Genomic DNA, 20,470 nt, shown 5'->3' on the forward strand with positions numbered 1-20,470 from the left:
CTTTACTTCTATGGTGTTGTCCACACTTGCAGCATCGCTCAGGATTTGAGCACAGATGTTGCGAATGTCCATATTCTTGACATCTATAGCATTGAATTACGCGTTTTTTCGGGGCAAACTTCTCGATCTTGACATTAACACTTAACATATTGTTGAGTCCATGAATTGCACGTCCTTCCTTCTTTTTCTTCAGCTCTAACTATAAAGTTTCTCGATAGCGTCTCTTCTTCGTCTGGAAAACTGCTTGACTTTACTTATCGGGAATTTCCTTCTCTCCAGATCTGCCTGGATTATTTCTTCCTTCATCGTCGATGTGAGGCCCTTAAAAACAACCTTAATAGGTTTTTCGCTGAGTAACTGGAAAGTATGAAATGGTATATTTCTTTTCTGCAAAACCAGAGTTGTTTTTCTGTAATCGTGTCTACTGACTTTAAATTAACATATAGTAGTTTCATTTTCATATTGGCTTCGAATTCTTCATTGCAGGTATTGATAAGGATTTCATGAATTTTAGGCCAATCCACTTTGCTTTGCTGGAAAACTATTGGGGGTGGAGTTTCCTCTTTTTCGACTCCTCCTTCTTCTTCCATACCTTCTACTTCACTTAGCTGCTCAAATCGATTTTCCGTCGTAACTTCCATTGGAGCTTCGTTTTCTGATACTTTCGCGGTTTTCTTAGGAGAAATCCATTCTTGTTCCCTACTGTCTGTTCCTCTTTCAGTTATCTGCCCTGGATAAAATTTTTTCGTGAATGTCTCTACATCCATCTCACCCTTAGTTCTTTTATGAAAGTAATTGCAAATTATGTCAAACTCAAATTTTGCAATCTGGTCCCGGATTTCTTCTTCAGAACATGACTTGAATTTTGGGATGTCCTCATCATTTCCCATTGATAAATCTTCTGGTGTCTGTTCGTCAGTAGCTTCTCCATTCGGTGTTTGAATGTCTCTTTTTTCCTTACCAGGTTTAACATCTTTCTTCTTACTTGGTTGTTCGCTTTCCGTATCTGACATAGTTTTCGCCTTTTTCGCTTTACGTTTCTTTTCTTGGGCCATAAGAATGAAATCCTCTTTCTTCAATGGATAGGTCTTGTTGGTTTTAGACGAACGCTCGCTTCGGTAGTCCTCTTCATCAGAACTATCGAGTGGTGTCCTATAAAAGGGAATTTTTGTGTTTCGGTTTCGCAAATCAATGACTTATTTAAAGACACAAAAATTTTTGACAACAGCGTACGTTTAGAACTCTAACTAAATTGTTACTACTACAAACTGAAATCGAAATCGAAATCGAGTCAATGGCTAGGCGGCAATTAGTAGCCAACCGCTACTTTAACCGTCTCTGTTGGTAAATTGCCCTAAGGCGTTGGTACGTAAGTTTTTAATTAAGGCGATTTACGGCGCGCCAACTAGGCGAAACTTGTCAAATTTTGGGAAATGTAGATGGAGTAAGGGAGATGATTGGCAGGAGCCTGTCACGTGGGTGGTCACCAGCTTACGCGTACAATGAGAAATATTGGAAATATTAATAATTATCAAGTTTTGAAACAGGTTATCTAGATTGGAATAATTAAACTAATATCGCGATCTAAATGAAGACAAATGACACAACTAAGTGCAACAGATTAGCTAAACAAAATATTCAAATTCATCCTTTCTGTAAAACACAGGTTAGACAGTGGTAGTCACGTGGGAGTCACCCTCCCGTGAACTGTCCACAGCCCAATGCATCTTGAAATAGTAGATATCACAATTCAGTGAAGTCTTGGTCTGAGAAATTAAACACTAAAGTTCTTGTACAACACTGAGGCACATGAGTTACTGTAACTATACACTATGTACATATAGGGACGGCGGTATTTGAGCGAAGTGGCAAATGGTGAAAAACATTTTACACTAGCAATAAATAATCAGAGCTTTGAAGATCCAGGTACACGGATCATGTCCATAAGTCCACAATATTACAAAGTCTCTGATATAACAATAAGAAGATTACGAAAATGACAAATATAAGATCAGTGCTTTGAAGATCCAGGTACACGGATCATGTCCATAAGTCTATAAAGTTTCAAAGACACTGGTAAAATGACACAATGAAGATAAAATAAAGATAATAGTACTATGTACAATATATACACATTTCACCATTTGCTGTTATGGAAGATGCCTCTTGGGCGCTTTGCTGCAATTTCTATAGTAGGATCATAATTTATCAGATTACGGATATGTTCGTATTGAGAAAGTTCTATTTTAGCATAGAAATTGTGGCTCGTGGTGAGAATTTGATCATCTATGGGTCTTATTTTTAGTTCTTTATGTATCTGCAGGTTACGTACGAACCATGGGGAGTCAACAATTTGTCTGAGTATTTTGTTCTGAAAGACCTGTAGTTTGTGTCTATAAGTCTTGTACACAGTGGCCCAGATAGGCACTGCATAAAGTAGGGTGGGTCTTATTAAGCTGGTATAGATCTTCTTCTTGAGACTGATATTTAATTTAGCATTTCTTCTTATTAAAGGGTAAAGAGACATTTTAGCAGCGGTGGCTTTGCGCAAGGCATACTCCGTGTGTTCTTTGAATAACAGCTGTGAGTCGAAGACCACTCCTAGATACTTGGTACTTGAAACAATTGCTTACTACAAACTGAGAGGTTTTCCTCCTTTTATAAGATTTTTAAATCGCGTGCGAGAATTTTCTGGTACTTTCTCGAAATCAAAAAGATATATTTATTTATTTAATGTTAAATGCACGTGCTCTTGTATTTTTAATTTTCCGGCTTAGCTTTCTTCTTTTAATATTCGTCACGCGCTGCACTGCGCGGGGAAAAAAAAGCCATTTACTTTATAATTGAACTAACATTAGCTTTTTAAATACCAAATTCGTAACAATATAATTTATTACTTTTATTTATATCTTTTCTTGCTGTTTTAGGCAGCTTCATCATCATTCAAAAAACGGTTTCATTTCCATTCCTTATGCAGAGATATTTGCACAAAATAACTGCAAGATAATAATAACAAGCCCTGTGCTAGGACTTTTTCTGCCCATTGTGATTTCTGCCCTTGTTAAATTGAGCTACTTCTTGTATTGAAAATTTTGTCAACTAGCGTGGCAGCATTAATCACCAATAAGTAACAGTTTCTGAATAGTAAGGCCACTATCTAGAAAATTATTAGGCCACTGAATAGTGAGGCCACTATTTACAAAATAGATAAACCTATAGAAAGTATCAAAATATTCTGAGGAAGCAAAATGCCTGTCTTTTGCAGTGGTACATAATATGTTGTAGAGTTTATATTTATTTTAACTAACATTTATTTTAAGCTATCTTTCCTGTCAAGCCTTTACTTTCCCCTGGAATCGCCAATGCCAGAGTATGTAAATTTTAGTAGAACGCGCAGAGTATTCAAATTTTTAGCAGAAGTAATTTTGAGTTAAATAGAAGGGAAACGAGTTTGTAAGTGTGTTTCTTGATTCACGAGCGTGAAGGTTGTTTGGTAGAAGTTTAAGAACCGCGCGTTTCGGCCTGTGTGCCTACTTCGGCAGTTAGTTGAATCTTTCAACTTCTTATTCTGAAAGTTTGCTGAAATCTCAGCTGTATCTTAGAACGCGGTTAAGTTAGTCACGTTTATAGAGCCTCGTAGGTAGTGAATTGTTATTTATTCATCCTGTTATTTATTTTTAGTTGTACTTTTCTATTTTTATTTAACCGCCGGGTCGGCGTAGTTTGTGAGCGTCAAGGGAACGCATCTGTAACTTCTAAAGTGGAATAAAAAGGGAGTTAAACCCTTCTTAAGAGTTTGTATAATTTCCAGTTCATAGCAGTCCCTACTCCTGTTGCGGGCAAGCTGGGGCCACGCACACTACATTGGCGCCCGAACACTTTTCGAACTGAAATGGCCCGAAGCTGGATGGAAGCTCCTGTACAACTCCAACAACAAGAAATGGTGAACCAATTAGAAGGATTTGGATACCTGGTCCAGACGATGAGAGCATCAATCAAGCCAAACGTCAATTTCGACGGAAAAAATTCGGTGGCGATATTCTTAGAAGGCCTAGAAAATCATTTCCAGCTATACCCTGTGCCTGAAAGGCAAAACGTCGCGATTGCCACGTCTGCACTAAGAGGACAGGCGTCACTATGGTGGAAGAATATAGGCAAATTTTTATTAGGGGAATTCGGAGGCCAAACATATACCTTTGAAAATTTCAAAGGATCATTATTAAAGGCCTTCCCTATAGTGAAAGACCGAGCAAAGCTAGAAGCCGAACTGTATAGTTTTTATCAACGTAATACAGAAGAGTTGACGGACTTTATTCTGCGAAAATTAAGCTGACGGATATGCTGTATGGGAAGAAACCCGACGCGGAGATTATTGAAATAATCTTACCAAGATTGCTATTTGCGGTTCAAGATTACTTTGAAATTAGAAACCCAAGCACATTGCAGGAGCTCTTCGAATTGGCGGTCAAGTTTCAAAATCGCAGAATAGCGGAAAAAGCTAGAGGGGCATCGTATTCTCAAAGTATCCGAAGGCAATCTTCAAATGAGCACACCAGAAATGCAAACCGCTCTTATGGGGAAAGAGCTATCAAGCTAACTCATCGACGCTCGAAGGTCAAGGCCCAAAAAGGAAATTTGAAAACAACCGTCCGCGTACCCAGAAGGCAGAAGTTGAAAGGAAAGTTTTAAACGAGTAGAGGGGCATGTAAAAGCGTGGTTCCAGGCCCCGGAAGTTTCGAAAAAACCCTCAAGAAGTAAATACGTTCGTCGTAAAGAACTCACAATTACCGATTATACAAGTCCTGGTTGGCGATGTACAAGTAGAAGCCCTCATCGATACAGGGACAGAAGGTCATTTTATGAGTGATATATTTTTTAAGAAGAATTTTAATAGGTTACGATTATTTAAAAATAAAGACACAGAAATCACAGCAGCACAAGGACAAACTTGTCAATGTATTGGGAAATTATCATTACAAATACAGGTAAAAAAAATGAAAGCCTTAAAGTATTAATTTTTGTGGTAAAAAATTTGCAAAGTCCACTTATTTTAGGCATGGAGTTTTTAAATGCCGCGAAGGCCAAACTGAATTTGCAGGAAAATTCAATTATGCTGGAAATGGATCGGAGGGTGGTGGAGCCAGTGGAACAACCGCAAGTCGACCTTAGCCATTTGAATGACCATGAAAGCCAAGCCATCCAGCAAGTGGTGAGTACTTTTTCAAACTTGTTTTCAGAACGGCCTGGTAATTGTCAAATAGTTACGCATGAGATACAGTTAACTGCCGACAAACCCTGTAGGACTAAACCTTACCGCTATGAAACAGAAAGAGCAAATTATAGAAGAACACATTCAGGAAATGTTAAAGAACCAAATAATAACGCCCATAAATAGTGAGTACGCGAGTCCAGTCGTACTATGTAGGAAAAAGAACGAGTTTCCTCCTTCGAATAAAAGGGTTTGGAGGTTTTCTATCGATTACAGAAAACTTAATAGTGTTACTAAATTCCCAGTTTACTCTTTGCTGGTTATAAAAGAAATTATTAGAAAGATTAAATCTACGAGATACATGACTACCTTGGACTTAACGTCTGGGCTACTATCAAATAGCTATGAGACCCGAAGACATACATAAAACCGCGTTTATCACAAAATCGGGCACTTATGCATTTTTACGCATGCCCTTTGGGTTGTGTGGGGCCCCGTCAACATTCCAGAGAGCTATGGACATTGTTCTAAAACCTGTCCTAGGAAAATCGACTTTAATCTATCTAGATGATATAATTATAACGAGTAGTACGTTGGAATAACATATTAAAGATTTAGAAGAGGTTTTTAAATTATTAAAAGAGGCCGGTCTTACAATAAACGCATCAGAATGCAAGTTCGCGACTAAAGAACTTAAATATCTGAGGTATAAAATTTCGCAAAAGGGTATAGAAACTCAGGATTCAAAAATAAAAGCCATCAAGAATTTCCCACCTCACAACACCGCCAAGAAACTTTCTTCTTTCCTTCGATTATGTTCTTATTATCGGTCGTTCATAAAAGATTTTGCGAACATTGTTGAACCGTTGTTACTAATTAAAAGAAAGAGAAGTAAATTTCCGTGGACAGCAGAGGCAAATACTGCATTTGAAAGGTTAAAAGAAGCACTCATCAATGCCCCTGTTTTAAAATTCCTGGAGGGGACGAAAACCTGGAAATTGCAGCAGATGCGTCGGACTATGCCGTAGGTGCGGTTCTCATGCAAAATGGCCATCCTTTGGCATTTTTTAGTAAAACTTTAAACCCTACGCAAAGGAATTATACAGCTACAGAAAGAGAAACATTAGCCGTATTAATGGCTGTACACAAGTTTAGAGTTTATTTCGGCAAAGCGCCAGTAACAGTCTTTTCGGATCATGCGGCTGTTGGTAGACTTTACTCGGGCAAAAATCTAACGCCCAGGTTAATAAGATGGGCTTTAAAACTTCAAGAGTATAACCTAGTAATTAAATATAAACCGGATAAGGAAAACAATGTTGCTGACGCACTACCTCGTATAAAACTGGACGATGAAGGCAATGAACTCAAATGCGCTGTGTTGACTTCAAAAATTTTAGATTCTAGAGAAACAATTATTGCCGAACTGAAAGCTGATCCTGAGTTTGGAAGTATCTATGCGTATTTGAAAGACCCCGAAAGCTTTGAACACACAGATATCGATTCAATAAGAAATAGAGCAGAAAACTATGAAATAATCGATAATTTATTATTTTATACGAAAACAACAAACGAAAATTTAGAATATAAACCTGTCATCCCAGCCTCGCTTCGATTAAGCATTTTGAAGGAATTACACCACGCGAAAACAGCGGGTCATTTAGCTGTCAGAAAGACTTTAAAAAGGGTACGCGAGGCGGTATATTTCCCGCAATTATACAAAATAGTAACTGCGTATGTCAGGTCCTGCAATCAATGTCAGTTAATAAATGATATTAATTACAGCCCGGCCGGGTACTTAAATAGCATTCGCGCTACATTTCCGAATGAAATTTTAGGCATAGATCTTCTTGGTCCTTTCCCCCAGAGTGAGTTAAATAAAAATCGTTTTATTTTAGTAATTGTAGATCATTTTTCAAAATGGACAGAAATTGTTCTGCTTAAACGCGCGTCAGCCAAAACAGTCGCAGATGCATTCTTACACAGATACGTTTTAAAATACGGTGCACCGATAAAAGTCATTAGCGATAACGGTAAACAATTCGTTAGCTAAATATTTGAAAATATTTGCACTGGACTTGGCATACGCCATATCAAAATGGTTCCGTATAGACCACAGGCAAACATAGCAGAAAGAGTTAATAAAAATATTGTAAAAATAATTCGAAGTTATGTTAGCACACGTCACAAGCGCTGGGATGGCTACATAAATGAGTTAGCTTATGCTTTAAGAAGAGCAAATCATGATACTACGCGAAAAACTCCAGCAGAATTATTTTTAGGACGGAAGTTAATTACGCCACTAGATAAATTATTCTTTGTGCAACAAAGAGAGCAAGAATTCAAATAAAAGGATGTACAGAAACTCATCGACCAGGCGATTAAAAGTTCGGATACGGGAAGAAATAGACAGAAACTGTACTGTGATCGAAAACGCCGTGAAGCAGATTTTAAAGTTGGGGATAAAGTGTTAAAGCGGAAATTTTTTTTATCAAGTGCCCCACACAATTTTACTGCAAAGTTAGCTCCAAAATTTGAAGGCCCCTATGTAATTCAGGAAATCAATTGAGTCGTATTGTACCTTAAGAACGAGAGAGGGGAAATCTGTAAAGCAAGTCCCGACCAGGTGAAAAAATATTATAATCAAAATGATTTTGAAATCCTAAAAAGTTTCTTGCAGGACTCAAGCGCAAAAGAAGTGGAAGGCCCATAAGTAACGCCACCCGCTCCACCACCCAAGAAGCAGAGAACAGAAGAGGAACCTAGCCCTTCTACAAGTCATGCTACGGTCCCGAAAAGAAGAAAGGAAAATGTTCAGACTCCAGCATTCAAGAAATACAAGAAATCAACGCCGCCGCGTAAAGAATCTTTGGTAAATAGGAAAAGACCAGTTACAGCGTCCCTCAGTAGAAATTCTGCGTCGAGGAAACCACTTCCAGGGCCAGATAATCAGGAGCAAACAAGGGCGCCGTTCACGAGAACAAAAAGACAAAAGGAGGAACGAAAAGACCACCACCAACAGAAGAAATTCAAGCACGATTCCAGACCGGATGCCGCCAAGACCAGCCGTCAGGAAAAAACGGAAAAGACAGGAACCCGAAGACTACCACTCCAAGAAGCCGGCGTACAGAGGGCGAAAAAGAAAAATCACCATGGACGAAACTCGACGGACACAAAGGAGACGACTGACGTTGATGAATTCCATATCGTGGGAGCAGTTCTGCCAGAAGAGGATGTCCGAGTTCCAATCATCGAAAACTCAAAGATAAGTTAAAATCTATAAAATTTTTTTCTTTTGTTCCGAAATGTTATGCGTAAATACGAAGTTCTATGTTTTGACGGAAGTCAATTTGTCTCGGTTGAGACTTAGTTTCTTTTACTTTATGTAGCTAAGGAAAAAGTATTATTTTCTTTAAGTATAAAATCTAAGAGCAAGCAGTTCCTGTTGGTCGAAAGACTAATTCTGTTATGTTAAAGCCAAAATTTGGCCGAAAGTAAAATAACTTCGTATTCTTGTATTAATGAAAAATTTAGTTTCAGTGCCGCCAGCTTGGCGAAGAATGCGTGAAGTAAAAATTTATTTTTATCTTATTCATTTTATGATAAATTGTAAAAATCATATGTATTAGAATCTTGTAAATATACGTAAATAGTTGAAAGTTATGTAAAAGTAGAATTTAGTCTAGAAGCATAAAATTTTAGATGCTAAAAGTAAATACTCAAAAGAAATGAATTTAAATTTAAGTATTAAACTGTAGATAAAATCATGCTTTAGAGCGAAAGCCTGCATGTCTAAAGATGAATGAGGGGAATTAGAATGAATGTGTTTTGTAGGGTTCTCCACCTACACTTGAATTTTAAGAATGTTAAACAGCTCATCGAGTTTCAGTATGTCGATTAAGGTGTGTCTATTTGGTTGTTGAAATTCTAACAAATCATTGTGGTTAGGGGAAGTGTTGTAATACTAAAACACGTATATTCCCGTTTGACACCACACATGGTGGAGAACCAGGATAAAGTTAATTTCAGATTTGACTACTTGAATGAATGTGAATTAAGCAGTTAATTAAGGAAAATAAAATGATCGAAAACGACAACTTTATCCAGTGTTAAGAAAGTGTAAATCATAATGTATTTAAAAGATACTGAAACTTATTCCTTCCAGATGCTGGAAGGAAGAGAAAAGATTGATTGCTGAAGACCAGGAAAGGTTCCTGTAAGAAGAGATTGTAAAATTATGTACCTACAGAAATTTATTCTAATTTTTGAGAAAACAGTTTGTTTTATGTAAACGAGGGTCTTCAGTTTTAGTTCAGAATATGGAAACTTTTTCAACAGGTCGTTTCTAGGACCTGCTTCCAAGTTTACCAAATTCTGGCAGCGGCAAATGTAGGGTTTATATTTATTTTAACTAACATTTATTTTAAGTTTAAGCTATCTTTCCTGTCAAGCCTTTACTTTCCCCTGGAATCGCCAATGCCAGAGTATGTAAATTTTAGTAGAACGCGCAGAGTATTCAAATTTTTAGCAGAAGTAATTTTGAGTTAAATAGAAGGGAAACGAGTTTGTAAGTGTGTTTCTTGATTCACGAGCGTGAAGGTTGTTTGGTAGAAGTTTAAGAACCGCGCGTTTCGGCCTGTGTGTCTACTCCGGCAGTTAGTTGAAACTTTCAACTTCTCAATCCGAAAGTTTGCTGAATCTCAGCTGTATCTTAGAACGCGGTTAAGTTAGTCACATTTATAGAGCCTCGTAGGTATAACTTGTTATTTATTCATCCTGTTATTTATTTTTAGTTGTACCTTTCTATTTTTATTTAACCGCCGGGTCGGCGTAGTTTGTGAGCGTCAAGTGAACGCATCTGTAACTTCTAAAGTGGAATAAAAAGGGAGTTAAATCCTTCTTAAGAGTTTGTGTAATTTCCAGTTCAAAGCAGTCTGTTGCGGGCAAGTTGGGGCCACGCAACACCACAATGTTATTGAAATTTTAGAGATACATGGGGATAAGATTTTACGATTTCTGGAGCTACTATGTTACTTTTTAGTTACACTTCTGTAGTGACAAAAGTAACTGTAGTGATGACTTTAATTTAAATATCATATATAAATAATCTAAATATTATATAGATATATATAAATTTTTAAAAAATTTTGTTTTTATCATGGCAGGGGTATTACAAAATAATACAGTTTTTCTTTTATAAATATATAACTTTTCTGTGGATTGATTGTCAAGACAAATTTCGTTTTGAAATGGTATCATGTATCAATAACAGGGGTGGAAATTAAGGTATAAAAAGGAAGGTAATCCACTATAATGTTTACTAAACACATTGTCCATTTTACTAAGTATCTTTCTATAATTATCCTTTTCTAAAACATTTTTGTATAAACATTTTGTCTTAACAACTAAACACATTGTCCATCCTACTAAGTAAATATCTTTCTATAATTATCTTTTTCCAGACATTTTTTATGTGTACGGAAAAATGGATTCAGAGGCTTTAGAAAAGAAATAGATAACTTGCAAAATTCTTATTGTTAGTTAATCTTTGTATATTTAATTACATCTGACTGTTTAACTGTAGAGTCATTAGGTCATTTTTAAAGCAGAAGTGATGAAAAATGAGCAACGCCTTCCCCGGGAATAGAACCACGGACCTCCGGAATACGCGCCCAGCGTGTAGACCACCACACTACGAAGGCGGTAGAAATACATTATATAGTTCTTTTAAAGGGTGACTGCGGGTTTTAGGGTACCCAATCGCCAAATCGTGGGTGTGGAGAATCATCATCCACCACCCTTTTAGTTCGGGCACCACTGTAAAGACATTAGGATTCTTTTTTTTTCCTGGAAAAGCAGGGAAGATGAAAAATAAGCAACGTCTTCGCCGGAAATCGAACCGCGGACCTCTGGAATACGCGCCCAGCATGCAGACCACTACACCACGAAGGCACGCTAAGAAGGCGGGAAAAATACCTTATATAACATTTGAATTTATACCTACCGTAAATGGTAAGTTCCAGGAATTTGACCATACAATGCTCCAGGTACTGAACATATCCCTGTTTCTTCCAGTAACTGCATGGCATAAAATGTATCAGGAGTTTGTCCCTTGGCCTGAAAAAGTTAGATGTATTTACTTATTAGATTCCGTTTTCTAGTGACTGGTCTAATATTATCTCAACGTAACTGAGAATGAACAAGCTTCTCGCATTCTGCTTTTCGGTAAACTAGCCTAAATTAAAAAATTTGAAAAATAACGTGGATTGTAAGGGAAGAATCTTCGCTAAGCTACTATTAATTAAGGACTGAAACTGAACATTTATTAACCCCCTGCAAAGGAAAGCATTCATAGCTTTGGTATTATATGGAGTAAATTTCAGATGGATGAGTTACACATTACCATGTGGAATGGCATGACTGTTGCCATTGAAAGGAGACCAGGTAGCTTGAATATTGTGACATTCAACTAAATATTACTACCGTGGAATGTTTTTGAAATGAAACAGGAAATTCATCAAAAGCCAAAGACCTTCATTCTCGAAATCAATAAAAATGTCCATTCTGTTTTATCACAACAAGGGAATTTTGTACATGCCTAATGCGAAGCAAACTATTAACTGTAGCTGCTATATTTTCTTTCATGTATACAGCTATATATACATTTTTAATTCCATTGATTGCCACTTTATGTAATTGTAATTTCTACTCATTTTCGAATTTTAGATGCTTAAGTTTCCTTCTTGAATTTTCAGTTAACTTGCTTTCAAGACTCCTTACACAGATTAATTGAATTCCGTATGCTTGAAAGCTCTAGCCAACTATTCAATTTCTTTCCTAGCTCATGGTTCAGTACTTATAATTTTATTTACTTTAAAATTTGGCAATAATTTTATCAGAAAACTTAATCTTGTTTTCCTAATTCCTAATTAATGTCATATTTGTTTAATCTGTTAATAATTTGGGGTTTCTGAATCTTCGATCATCTCCTACACCTGACACGTCCTTCCCGAAAGCTTTAGTAGCCCAAATGAAGGTTGTAGTGTCATCCACTGCCTGGCTACTACATGAAATTCTTTTGAAGTTTACACCCAGCACTTTTCAATTATTATCTTTCATTCTCTAATTTCATAGTACCCCCTCCCCAATGCGCCTACAGAATGCATTTCAAATATTTCTCACTTCAAAATGTGGTTAACTTCAAATAACACAAATGTATGCAACCTGCTCCACCAGAGAGGAAAGTTTAATATACTAAGCGGAAGAAGGAGTTAAGAGATTAATATAGAACTTCCCATGAGGAATGCGAAGCGCATTTATCAAAATTAATTGAAAGATTAGATGACGCCGCTATCAGATCTAAAGTACAAATCTAGTTGATATGCCGTCGAACAGCTTTACACTGAAAAATATAATGTCATTTATAAGCACTACGCAAGAGAAAACAAGATGGTTTGGTTTATTTCATTATGGCAAAGCACTCGAGGGCTATCTGCCTAAGGGGAGGAATGTTGACTCGTATACAGGTTACACATGAAGAAAACGCCCATGCAGTTCGCGGGATTCCAACTTCGGAACTATCAGTGTTGAGCGACTTTCCGCTCGGCCCTGGTGGGCACTGAAAACGAGATGGAAATGTAAAAACAAAATGGATGTATTATGCACAAACATCAGAATTCTTCTACTAGTGCAGGAAGTTAGTTTCTCCAGCCATTGAAAGAGTGAATTCCGTAATAATGTTAATAATATTTCGACATCCGACATAAAACACGGAAAAGTACAATACTTTATATATTAAATCTTTCGTAATATGTCGGAAAATGCCCGTGATTAGTGATATTTTGATTCAGATATCTGTCTGAAATGCATTTTCTGTGAGAGATTGTGGTAGAAATATGAGAATGAACGTTTTATTACATGGTTTATCATTCCATCTATTCTGCCTTTCAGTTACACCAAGCGCTCAGAAAAGCTGATATTGAGGGTGTAAACTGAATTCCGATTGTATCATTTGATTTGCGTTGCTGCTAGTTTTTAGAAGCAAACATTTATTTATTATAAATATACAGATGAAATTTAGCAATGTAAAAACTTTTGAATTCTGAAGTTCGCTGTCATGACATGATTTGACAAACATAGGGTAATTAAAGATGAATAATACAGAAAAGAAACATATTTATCACTTCTATAATAAATCATTTTTATAAATATAGGTATAACATGAAAGGTTAACGCTCTAATTTTCGTATAACAACGCCGCAAATCTCACTAGAGGCGATGATATATAAAATGTTGCCTTTAGCGAAAGGAAAATTCGTACGGGCTATAACACGCAAAAACTCCATCAGTAATTGTTGTTCAGAGACATTTCTGAATCAAATGTGCTAAAGAAGCACTCAGTGTCACAACATAACAAAGTGGATGAAACAGGTTTAAAAGACAGGTTATGCAAGGAAAAAACACACAGGAGATCCAGGACAATAACCAAAAGCACAAACCAATAATGAAATACTGGCTTAAAACATTTGAACATTTCAGCTATGACACCCTAGTAAGTGCATGCACCAAGCCAACAGACAAATATACAAGGAAAATTATGTCGTGTTACAAACCTGGCATAGTTAAGGCAGGCACAGAAAGCTACCGGGAAGTCAAATGGTGAGAGTTTAGTATAGAGCTGCAAGTGGATTATTTCGTGAGCGGACTCTAATTCACTGATTAAGTCATGTTTTATTTTCGTGGCAAAGTGAATGGGTATAATTTGACTTGTCACATTGGAACATGTACGTGATTCTCCAAAGGTAAGCATTCTCTGCGTCTTAACCAAATGGAATGTGTTTAGGCCTTTTTTCTTTAGAGTTACGTGAAAGAGAATATATTCTTACCCTCACTTCAGCAAGTAAACGGGAGGTGGCCGAATCATTTGATCAAGAACTCACCAGCGGCCGAGCAGTAAAGTCTCTGAACACTAGTAGTTCGGTCCGTGATTCAAATCTCGTGAACGAGCTGGCTGGATAAGCATTTTCGTGGTTTCCCCCATGTGTATACGAGCCAGTTTTACCTAGAAAGCCCTTCACGAAGACATCCCTTCCCTTAGGCAGATAACCCTCGCGTGATTTGCCGCAATCAAATAAACCAAACCAAGCTATTTGATCTAGATGTGTTTTCACCTGCATAGGGTTTTATGCTTATTAAATAGTTATCGTGTTATTTGGCCTTTACTTTCACTTTTGTTTTCGTCCTTTCCCATCAGAATGCAAATTAGTGAATGCATTTTAAGTACAGAGTTCTTGAATTTAAAAGAGAAGTTTTAGCAGCTATTGCTGACCGGTGCACTGAGGCAAACACATCAAGACAAACGGAAAACAGCATATTAATCGCGGCATGTCTTTAGCTTTAGTATATGTAACTGTTCATGAGAGTTTGAAGGCTTAATCTAAAGCTTGCAAACCCACTTTATCTTGTAATTTAATATTTTAATTTTTGTTGAAATGTTGTATCTGATTTTATTGCAAGCTGCGGAGATTTATTTTCTGTACACAGATTGTATACAGAAAATAGTGCATAGAAAGTAAAATGTAACTTTTTTATTTAATTGTCAGGCTGACGTTTAAATAAAAAGGATTCATTTTTGGAGTTATTCTTATTTGGAAGTTTGAAAAGAGACGATAATTCATCTGACTGTCTTTATGGGTCCAGTAGTTAACAGTTAGAATAACGTGTATACTATGTAGCAAAACTCAGGAATTAAGCAATCATGAAGACGTCTGTCTTGTCACAAAAAGCCTTGACATCGAACGTCTCTTGCAGATGCATAAAAATTTGAGTTAACTTTTGTATTATACCTACATTTCAGATATAAATCCGTTGCATTCGCAAGTATTTCTTTCCGTACCATTAATTTTGTTTTACCGTGAAAGAGAGCTAAGTTCAACAGCCATGTCTTCGTTAAAGTCCTTCGTTAAGTCAGCAGCCATGCTCTATGTTAAATTCGGAGCTAATTGGAATATATGCTCAACGTAATGTTTATATATCTAGGCCTCACTTGCTATATTTATTAGTAGTAGTTTATCTATGTCCAGAATTATCGAAACCATTCGAGAGATAGTTTGGAGAATTTTCAATAACACGGTGATTAAAAAATTCTGCAGAATTCGTTGGATGCCATTCTGAACTGCGTAGCATTCAGCCGTCATGAGTGATAGCGATGATTTAGATACCACTGAAAGTGCAATTGCATCCTTTTTCTGGAGAATTCTCCTGAGCATGAGCCATTCCAACATTTTGAGTTAAAATATTTAATGTTTTTTTTTTTTTTTTTTTTTTTTTTTTTTTTAGATTATGGTTCAAAATATTCAAATGATGAGAAAAGCTCCAAGATTCGAGATACGGAACTTAAAATCTTTCTGAAGATTCCCAAGATCCAAAGAATCAAATGTTCAACTTCAGAAAAAGCAATAGTAACTTATAATCTATTTTGCAGATTATGAGTTAATTCAATTACTTAATTTTTTCCCTATTCAAAAGATATCTCAAAATTTTTTAAACGGTATAAATATGGTTTTGCGGCTCTTGATCTTTCGTGAAAGCTACCATGTTACTCTAGCATCATGAAGTTTGGCTACTCCTGCTATATAACATCGAGAGCCATTTGGAGCTTTATCTATAGACTACATACAAGAAAACGTTTTTGCTGCATAAATTCTTAATTCTTTCTTAGTTAAAACTTACTTGAGGCTAATCTAAAGGCCACTTCAATATTGAGTCTTTAATAAAAAAAATTTTAACTTAAATTTAGACTCAAATTTAACACATTAGTTACCAATCTTTATTCTTTGAATTAGGTTTCTTCCATTTGAAATCCTTTTAGAAAAAATCCAACAATAGCTTTATTAAATTTTACACAATTTAAAATTTGCTTGCTTCGAATGCTACAACGAACTAACTACCAAAACCGTAGTTAAATTATTCTCAATGATCCAATTTATTTACTTTAAAATGATCCCCAGTACTTTTAAAATCTTCATAATAAAATGAATTTTATCATTAAGTTGTAACAACTATTATAAAAATGCCAGTTAATAATATGTTTGCCAGGAAGTTACAAGCTTGATGAATGTTTATTATCACCCTTCTAACTTGATGATAAACGTGTTGGTAACTATTTTTTTATATCCATGTGTTCGTGAAAAAATGATGGAAATATAAAAACAATTCGATGAGAGTAAAGTCAATAGGTGGCCAAGAGGCTAAATTCTTGAAATGCTAGTATTTATATCTAGGGTTCGACTCTCAGGGGGGCAGAACAGATTAAGCATCATCATGCTTTCACTTTGTGTAACGTACACAAAAGCCACTTAGAAAATCCCCCATAAGGATATCGCTTCAGCAAATAGATGCATGAGTATTTTGTGATAGATTTTACTGAATTTAATAACTAATTATCAAAAATAAAATTTGCTATAATAACAAAATAGTACTAGTTTTCTAAAAAAATTAAAAAGAAAGAAAAATGCTAAGAAAAACTGATGAAGTATTTTGTAGCACACTGTTTAAAAGTAAATTACCAACATGAATTAAGTACCTATGGCTATACATTCTAAATTGTATATTATGATATACTACAGAATATAAATAGTGGTAAAAAAAAAGCCCAGCTATGGATTATTCACTTATACTATATTTATTCCATTTTTAATTTCAAAACTCTATATAAATTAGACAAATGCGATGAACTTTAGTGTGCTATTACAAATAACGTTGCTTCTTTTATAATGTGTCTGCAGCTTTTCATATACTCTGCAACATTCTTTCTGGAGTGTATTGTATGATGAAATTGTATTCATAGATCGTCAACTGCCATGCTAGTACTGTGGACAAATTGTATCGGAAATGATTCATTTAAAATACGCATTTGCGAGAAGTCGCTTGTAAAGTTTATTCAGAACTTGTTATGTCTTTTATCGACATCTGGCAATAACTTGTATTTCATTTTCTTTTATCGTTCGAAAATGTATGTATTTTTAGACAATAAAAAACTGATGCTTTTGGCAATTTCCAAAATGGCAAAGAGTTTGGTTAAATTTCGCCTTTGCAATTAAATTTCATATCGCTACGTAAACGCTTGAAATATTGCTTTGAAGAAAATCTTTGGTCAAAAATAAGATTCTTTGGGTAGTATGTACAAGATGCCTAAGAAAGGCAAAGAATGGTCGAATATGAATTACGCTGTAGTAGGCACTCTGTTTCAACTAATAAATAAAACATCGACCAAATCATTAGTCACTTAACAATAAGGAATATAATAATACAAATTCTTGTATCATTTGGATTCCATCAATGAATTGTGAAAACGCTTATCGAGTGTTCCATAAATAATAAGCTTTAGCCAAAAACAGCAGTGAGTTTAAGTGGAAGTAGATGCTTTCTCGACGCGAAATTCTCTTAAAATACATTATTACACGTGAAGAAACATGGATCTACGCTTTTAATAGAGAAACAACAATCAAGTGAATGAATCCATGTTCGAAATGTGAAGCAAAACCTAAATGAACACGTCAAATGTCAGCAAACCTCAAAGTGATTGATTGTTTTCTTCGATTATCTTGGTGTTGTGTATCAAGAATTTTTATCATCTTGCGAAAGTGTTAATAAAGGATATTGTTAGAGTACTTTGTAGTGTTTGTGTGAAGCAACTCGTAGATGTTGACTTCAGTAAATTAAGGCGAGATAACTTATGTATTTTGCACCATGTCAATACACCTGCTGTTAATGCTTTTGTCTTGAATTTTTATCCCAAAATTTAATGAATACGACTTTGTATGGCTCTATGATTAAAATGATATGATGTCTCTATGATTAAAATTGCCACATCATAATCACTATTTTGAGTTTGTCGATGCAAGAAAAGGAAATTCGCTGCATGAAAATAAATTTAAACATGTTTCAAGATTGAAAAAACATTGGTGTTAAGTTCAATTCAATCGGTGGAGTTACTTTGAAAGAGATGTAATAGACATTGTTTGATAAATTAAAATCTTGTATTTAGTGAAATCATTTCCGACACATTTCGCTCCAGTAGTATCACACATTTTAGACAGTTTCATTGAGATTGTATTCATAACTCGTTCAAAATGTGTTGCTATATGTTATAACTCACTTTAAAGAATTTTCTTTACTATGATATAAAGCTTTTGAAAACGCTTTTAAAATTTTCAAATTTCAAATTAACATTGAAAGTAACATTACCTTTGCTTCTATCACAGCTTTTTCTGGAATATAAATCTTAGGGAAAACAAATGTAGAGCCAGTGTAATTGTTGCACTGTATGCCATCTATTTCATTCAATGCATTAATAGCAATAGTTGCCTTCTCGTACAGTGACTGCATTATATCTCTACATTCCTGTTCAGAAAATGGAAAATAAAAGTTAATTTTTTTTTACGGGTCATCAAGCCTAAATTTTGCTTTTATTTAAAATTTTATTGGGATTCTGATTAAAACGGTTCTTTGCGTCAGTGCATGGGGGCGAGGAAATATATATTTTTCCAAGACAAATTCATAACTTTGCATAAAGGAGAATGAACATAATACCATATTCATTCGAAAATAAAATACTTTTTATTTAATTTTTGTATTTCATTTAATTTTTACTTATTTACTGCTATATTTTTTCTAAAACGTGAGAATAATAATAATAATATATAATCGGTATTCTGAAACGAAATTGTAAAATGTTTAATTATCTCACTATATAGAATAATTCTGCTTAAGTAGTAAATATATATATCCTATAATACTATCAATAATGTGGTGTACTATAGAGTGCAAATTAATTAGGACAAAGTGATTTTTTCCGAAAATTTTAAATTAGTTACCTTCAAGTCCCTCCAAAGCAGTTTTATTTGCCTTAATTTCGTTTAGATACCTACTTTCGACTATTGAGAACTAACTACTTTAGACAATAAGTTAATATTGTTGCATTCGTTTTAAGCTTGTTTCTGTGAGAAGAGAAAACTACGATTGCATACTTATTATATACGTTTAACATTCGCTTATTTTAGCGTATTAAAAATTGATATCATGCTTAGAAAGAGAGCAAAGATTATCGCATTTAACAGTCGCAAATCCATAACTGTAAGCAATATTACTTTTGCAGTTGGTATTGCAATAGGGAGCTTTTCTTGAATTCTGGGTGACACAAAGAAACTGGATCTTTTCCTCCAGAAAGAAAGAGATATTTGTAGATGAAAAAGGAAAGCAACTCAAAATCTGATCAATTTCTACTCCAAAATAGCACTATTAATCCAATAAAAACCATCAAAGACCTTAAAAGAGATCTATTATGTATTGGTGTTGATATTCATCCTTCAAATGTGCTGCGTAAATTTCTCGCTGTTAGTAGGAACGCGAGAAAGACAATTTAAAGACAGCTTTTCACACGTCAAATGGAGCAAAAACGATTTATTGGGAGCAAAAAATACAAATCTTAGACCATAAATGACTGGAAAAGATCATTTTCAGCGATGAGACTTATTTTTGCTCATATTTACATATCTTGTTAACTATCTAGACGAAGCAAGGGTGAACCAATAAGACTTCAGCATCCCCCCACACCGCCACAGATGGCACTGAAAATCTAGTTCCTATAGACAGAATGATGAATTCTTCGAACTATAGAATCTTCGTATTTTAAAACGTAGAATTGTGCTATCGTTGAAAACCTTTTGCAGGGACATTTCAGCGTGACTTAGCTCCATACCACAATTTGAAAATCTGTCAGAAGGTTCATGTTGGAAAATAAAATTATTGTGCTAGGTTGGCCAAGGATATTCACCAGACTTAAATCCGATCGAAAACTTGTGGCAAATTCTCAAGGAATATCGTAACAAAATGGATTGTACAATAAAAGAGCGCATGTTAAATTAAATATATTTGTATCACGGTATTAAAAATGTCTCGAACGTCTTAAAAACTTCTTAAAATCTTAAAAATAGCTAATACATATTATTTTACTCTTTGTACACGATATGTTTTGTTTTACTATTCAACCTTTGAAGAAAAAAATAGTTGCTTACTCTTCATTTTACCCTGTATTATCTAGTAAGCTTTGAGAAATAATTGATCATTTTTGCAGTTTATCATTATCTCACCTGTATGAAGCCTGGATATGACGGCTCATGTGGTTCGGGTGGAAAAATCATACAGTCTAATGCAATCTGGAAAAACAAGAAATGAAATGTAAGTGCTTCGAGTAAAGTTTCA

General features: G+C 35.2%; 2 protein-coding genes across 7 annotated transcripts in view; one reads left to right on the top strand and one right to left on the bottom strand.

Annotated features, from left to right (window-relative positions):
* The window catches only part of mus201 (rad2 superfamily protein mus201), a 69,663-nt gene extending 49,218 nt beyond the window's left edge, over positions 1–20,445 (top strand). The window contains exon 2 of the transcript XR_015040258.1: positions 20,343–20,445. The gene's annotated coding sequence lies outside the window, so the exon portion shown is untranslated. The remainder of the gene's footprint in view (positions 1–20,342) is intronic.
* LOC118182824 (alanine aminotransferase 2-like) overlaps positions 1–20,470 on the bottom strand; it is a 122,494-nt gene that overhangs the window by 2,695 nt on the left and 99,329 nt on the right. For 5 of the 6 annotated variants that reach the window (XM_085813292.1, XM_085813294.1, XM_085813296.1 and 2 more), the window contains 3 exons: positions 20,359–20,424; positions 18,455–18,610; positions 11,211–11,323 (listed from right to left, as the gene is read on the bottom strand). In XM_085813292.1, coding sequence (XP_085669418.1) covers positions 11,211–11,323; positions 18,455–18,610; positions 20,359–20,424 — 335 coding nt within the window. The remainder of the gene's footprint in view (positions 1–11,210; positions 11,324–18,454; positions 18,611–20,358; positions 20,425–20,470) is intronic. The other variant, XM_085813295.1, reaches the window with a different exon arrangement.

This window comes from Stegodyphus dumicola, chromosome 3 (assembly GCF_044657685.1).
Source record: "Stegodyphus dumicola isolate Sdum_Otavi_A_Nest chromosome 3, ASM4465768v1".
Lineage (NCBI taxonomy): Eukaryota > Metazoa > Arthropoda > Arachnida > Araneae > Eresidae > Stegodyphus > Stegodyphus dumicola.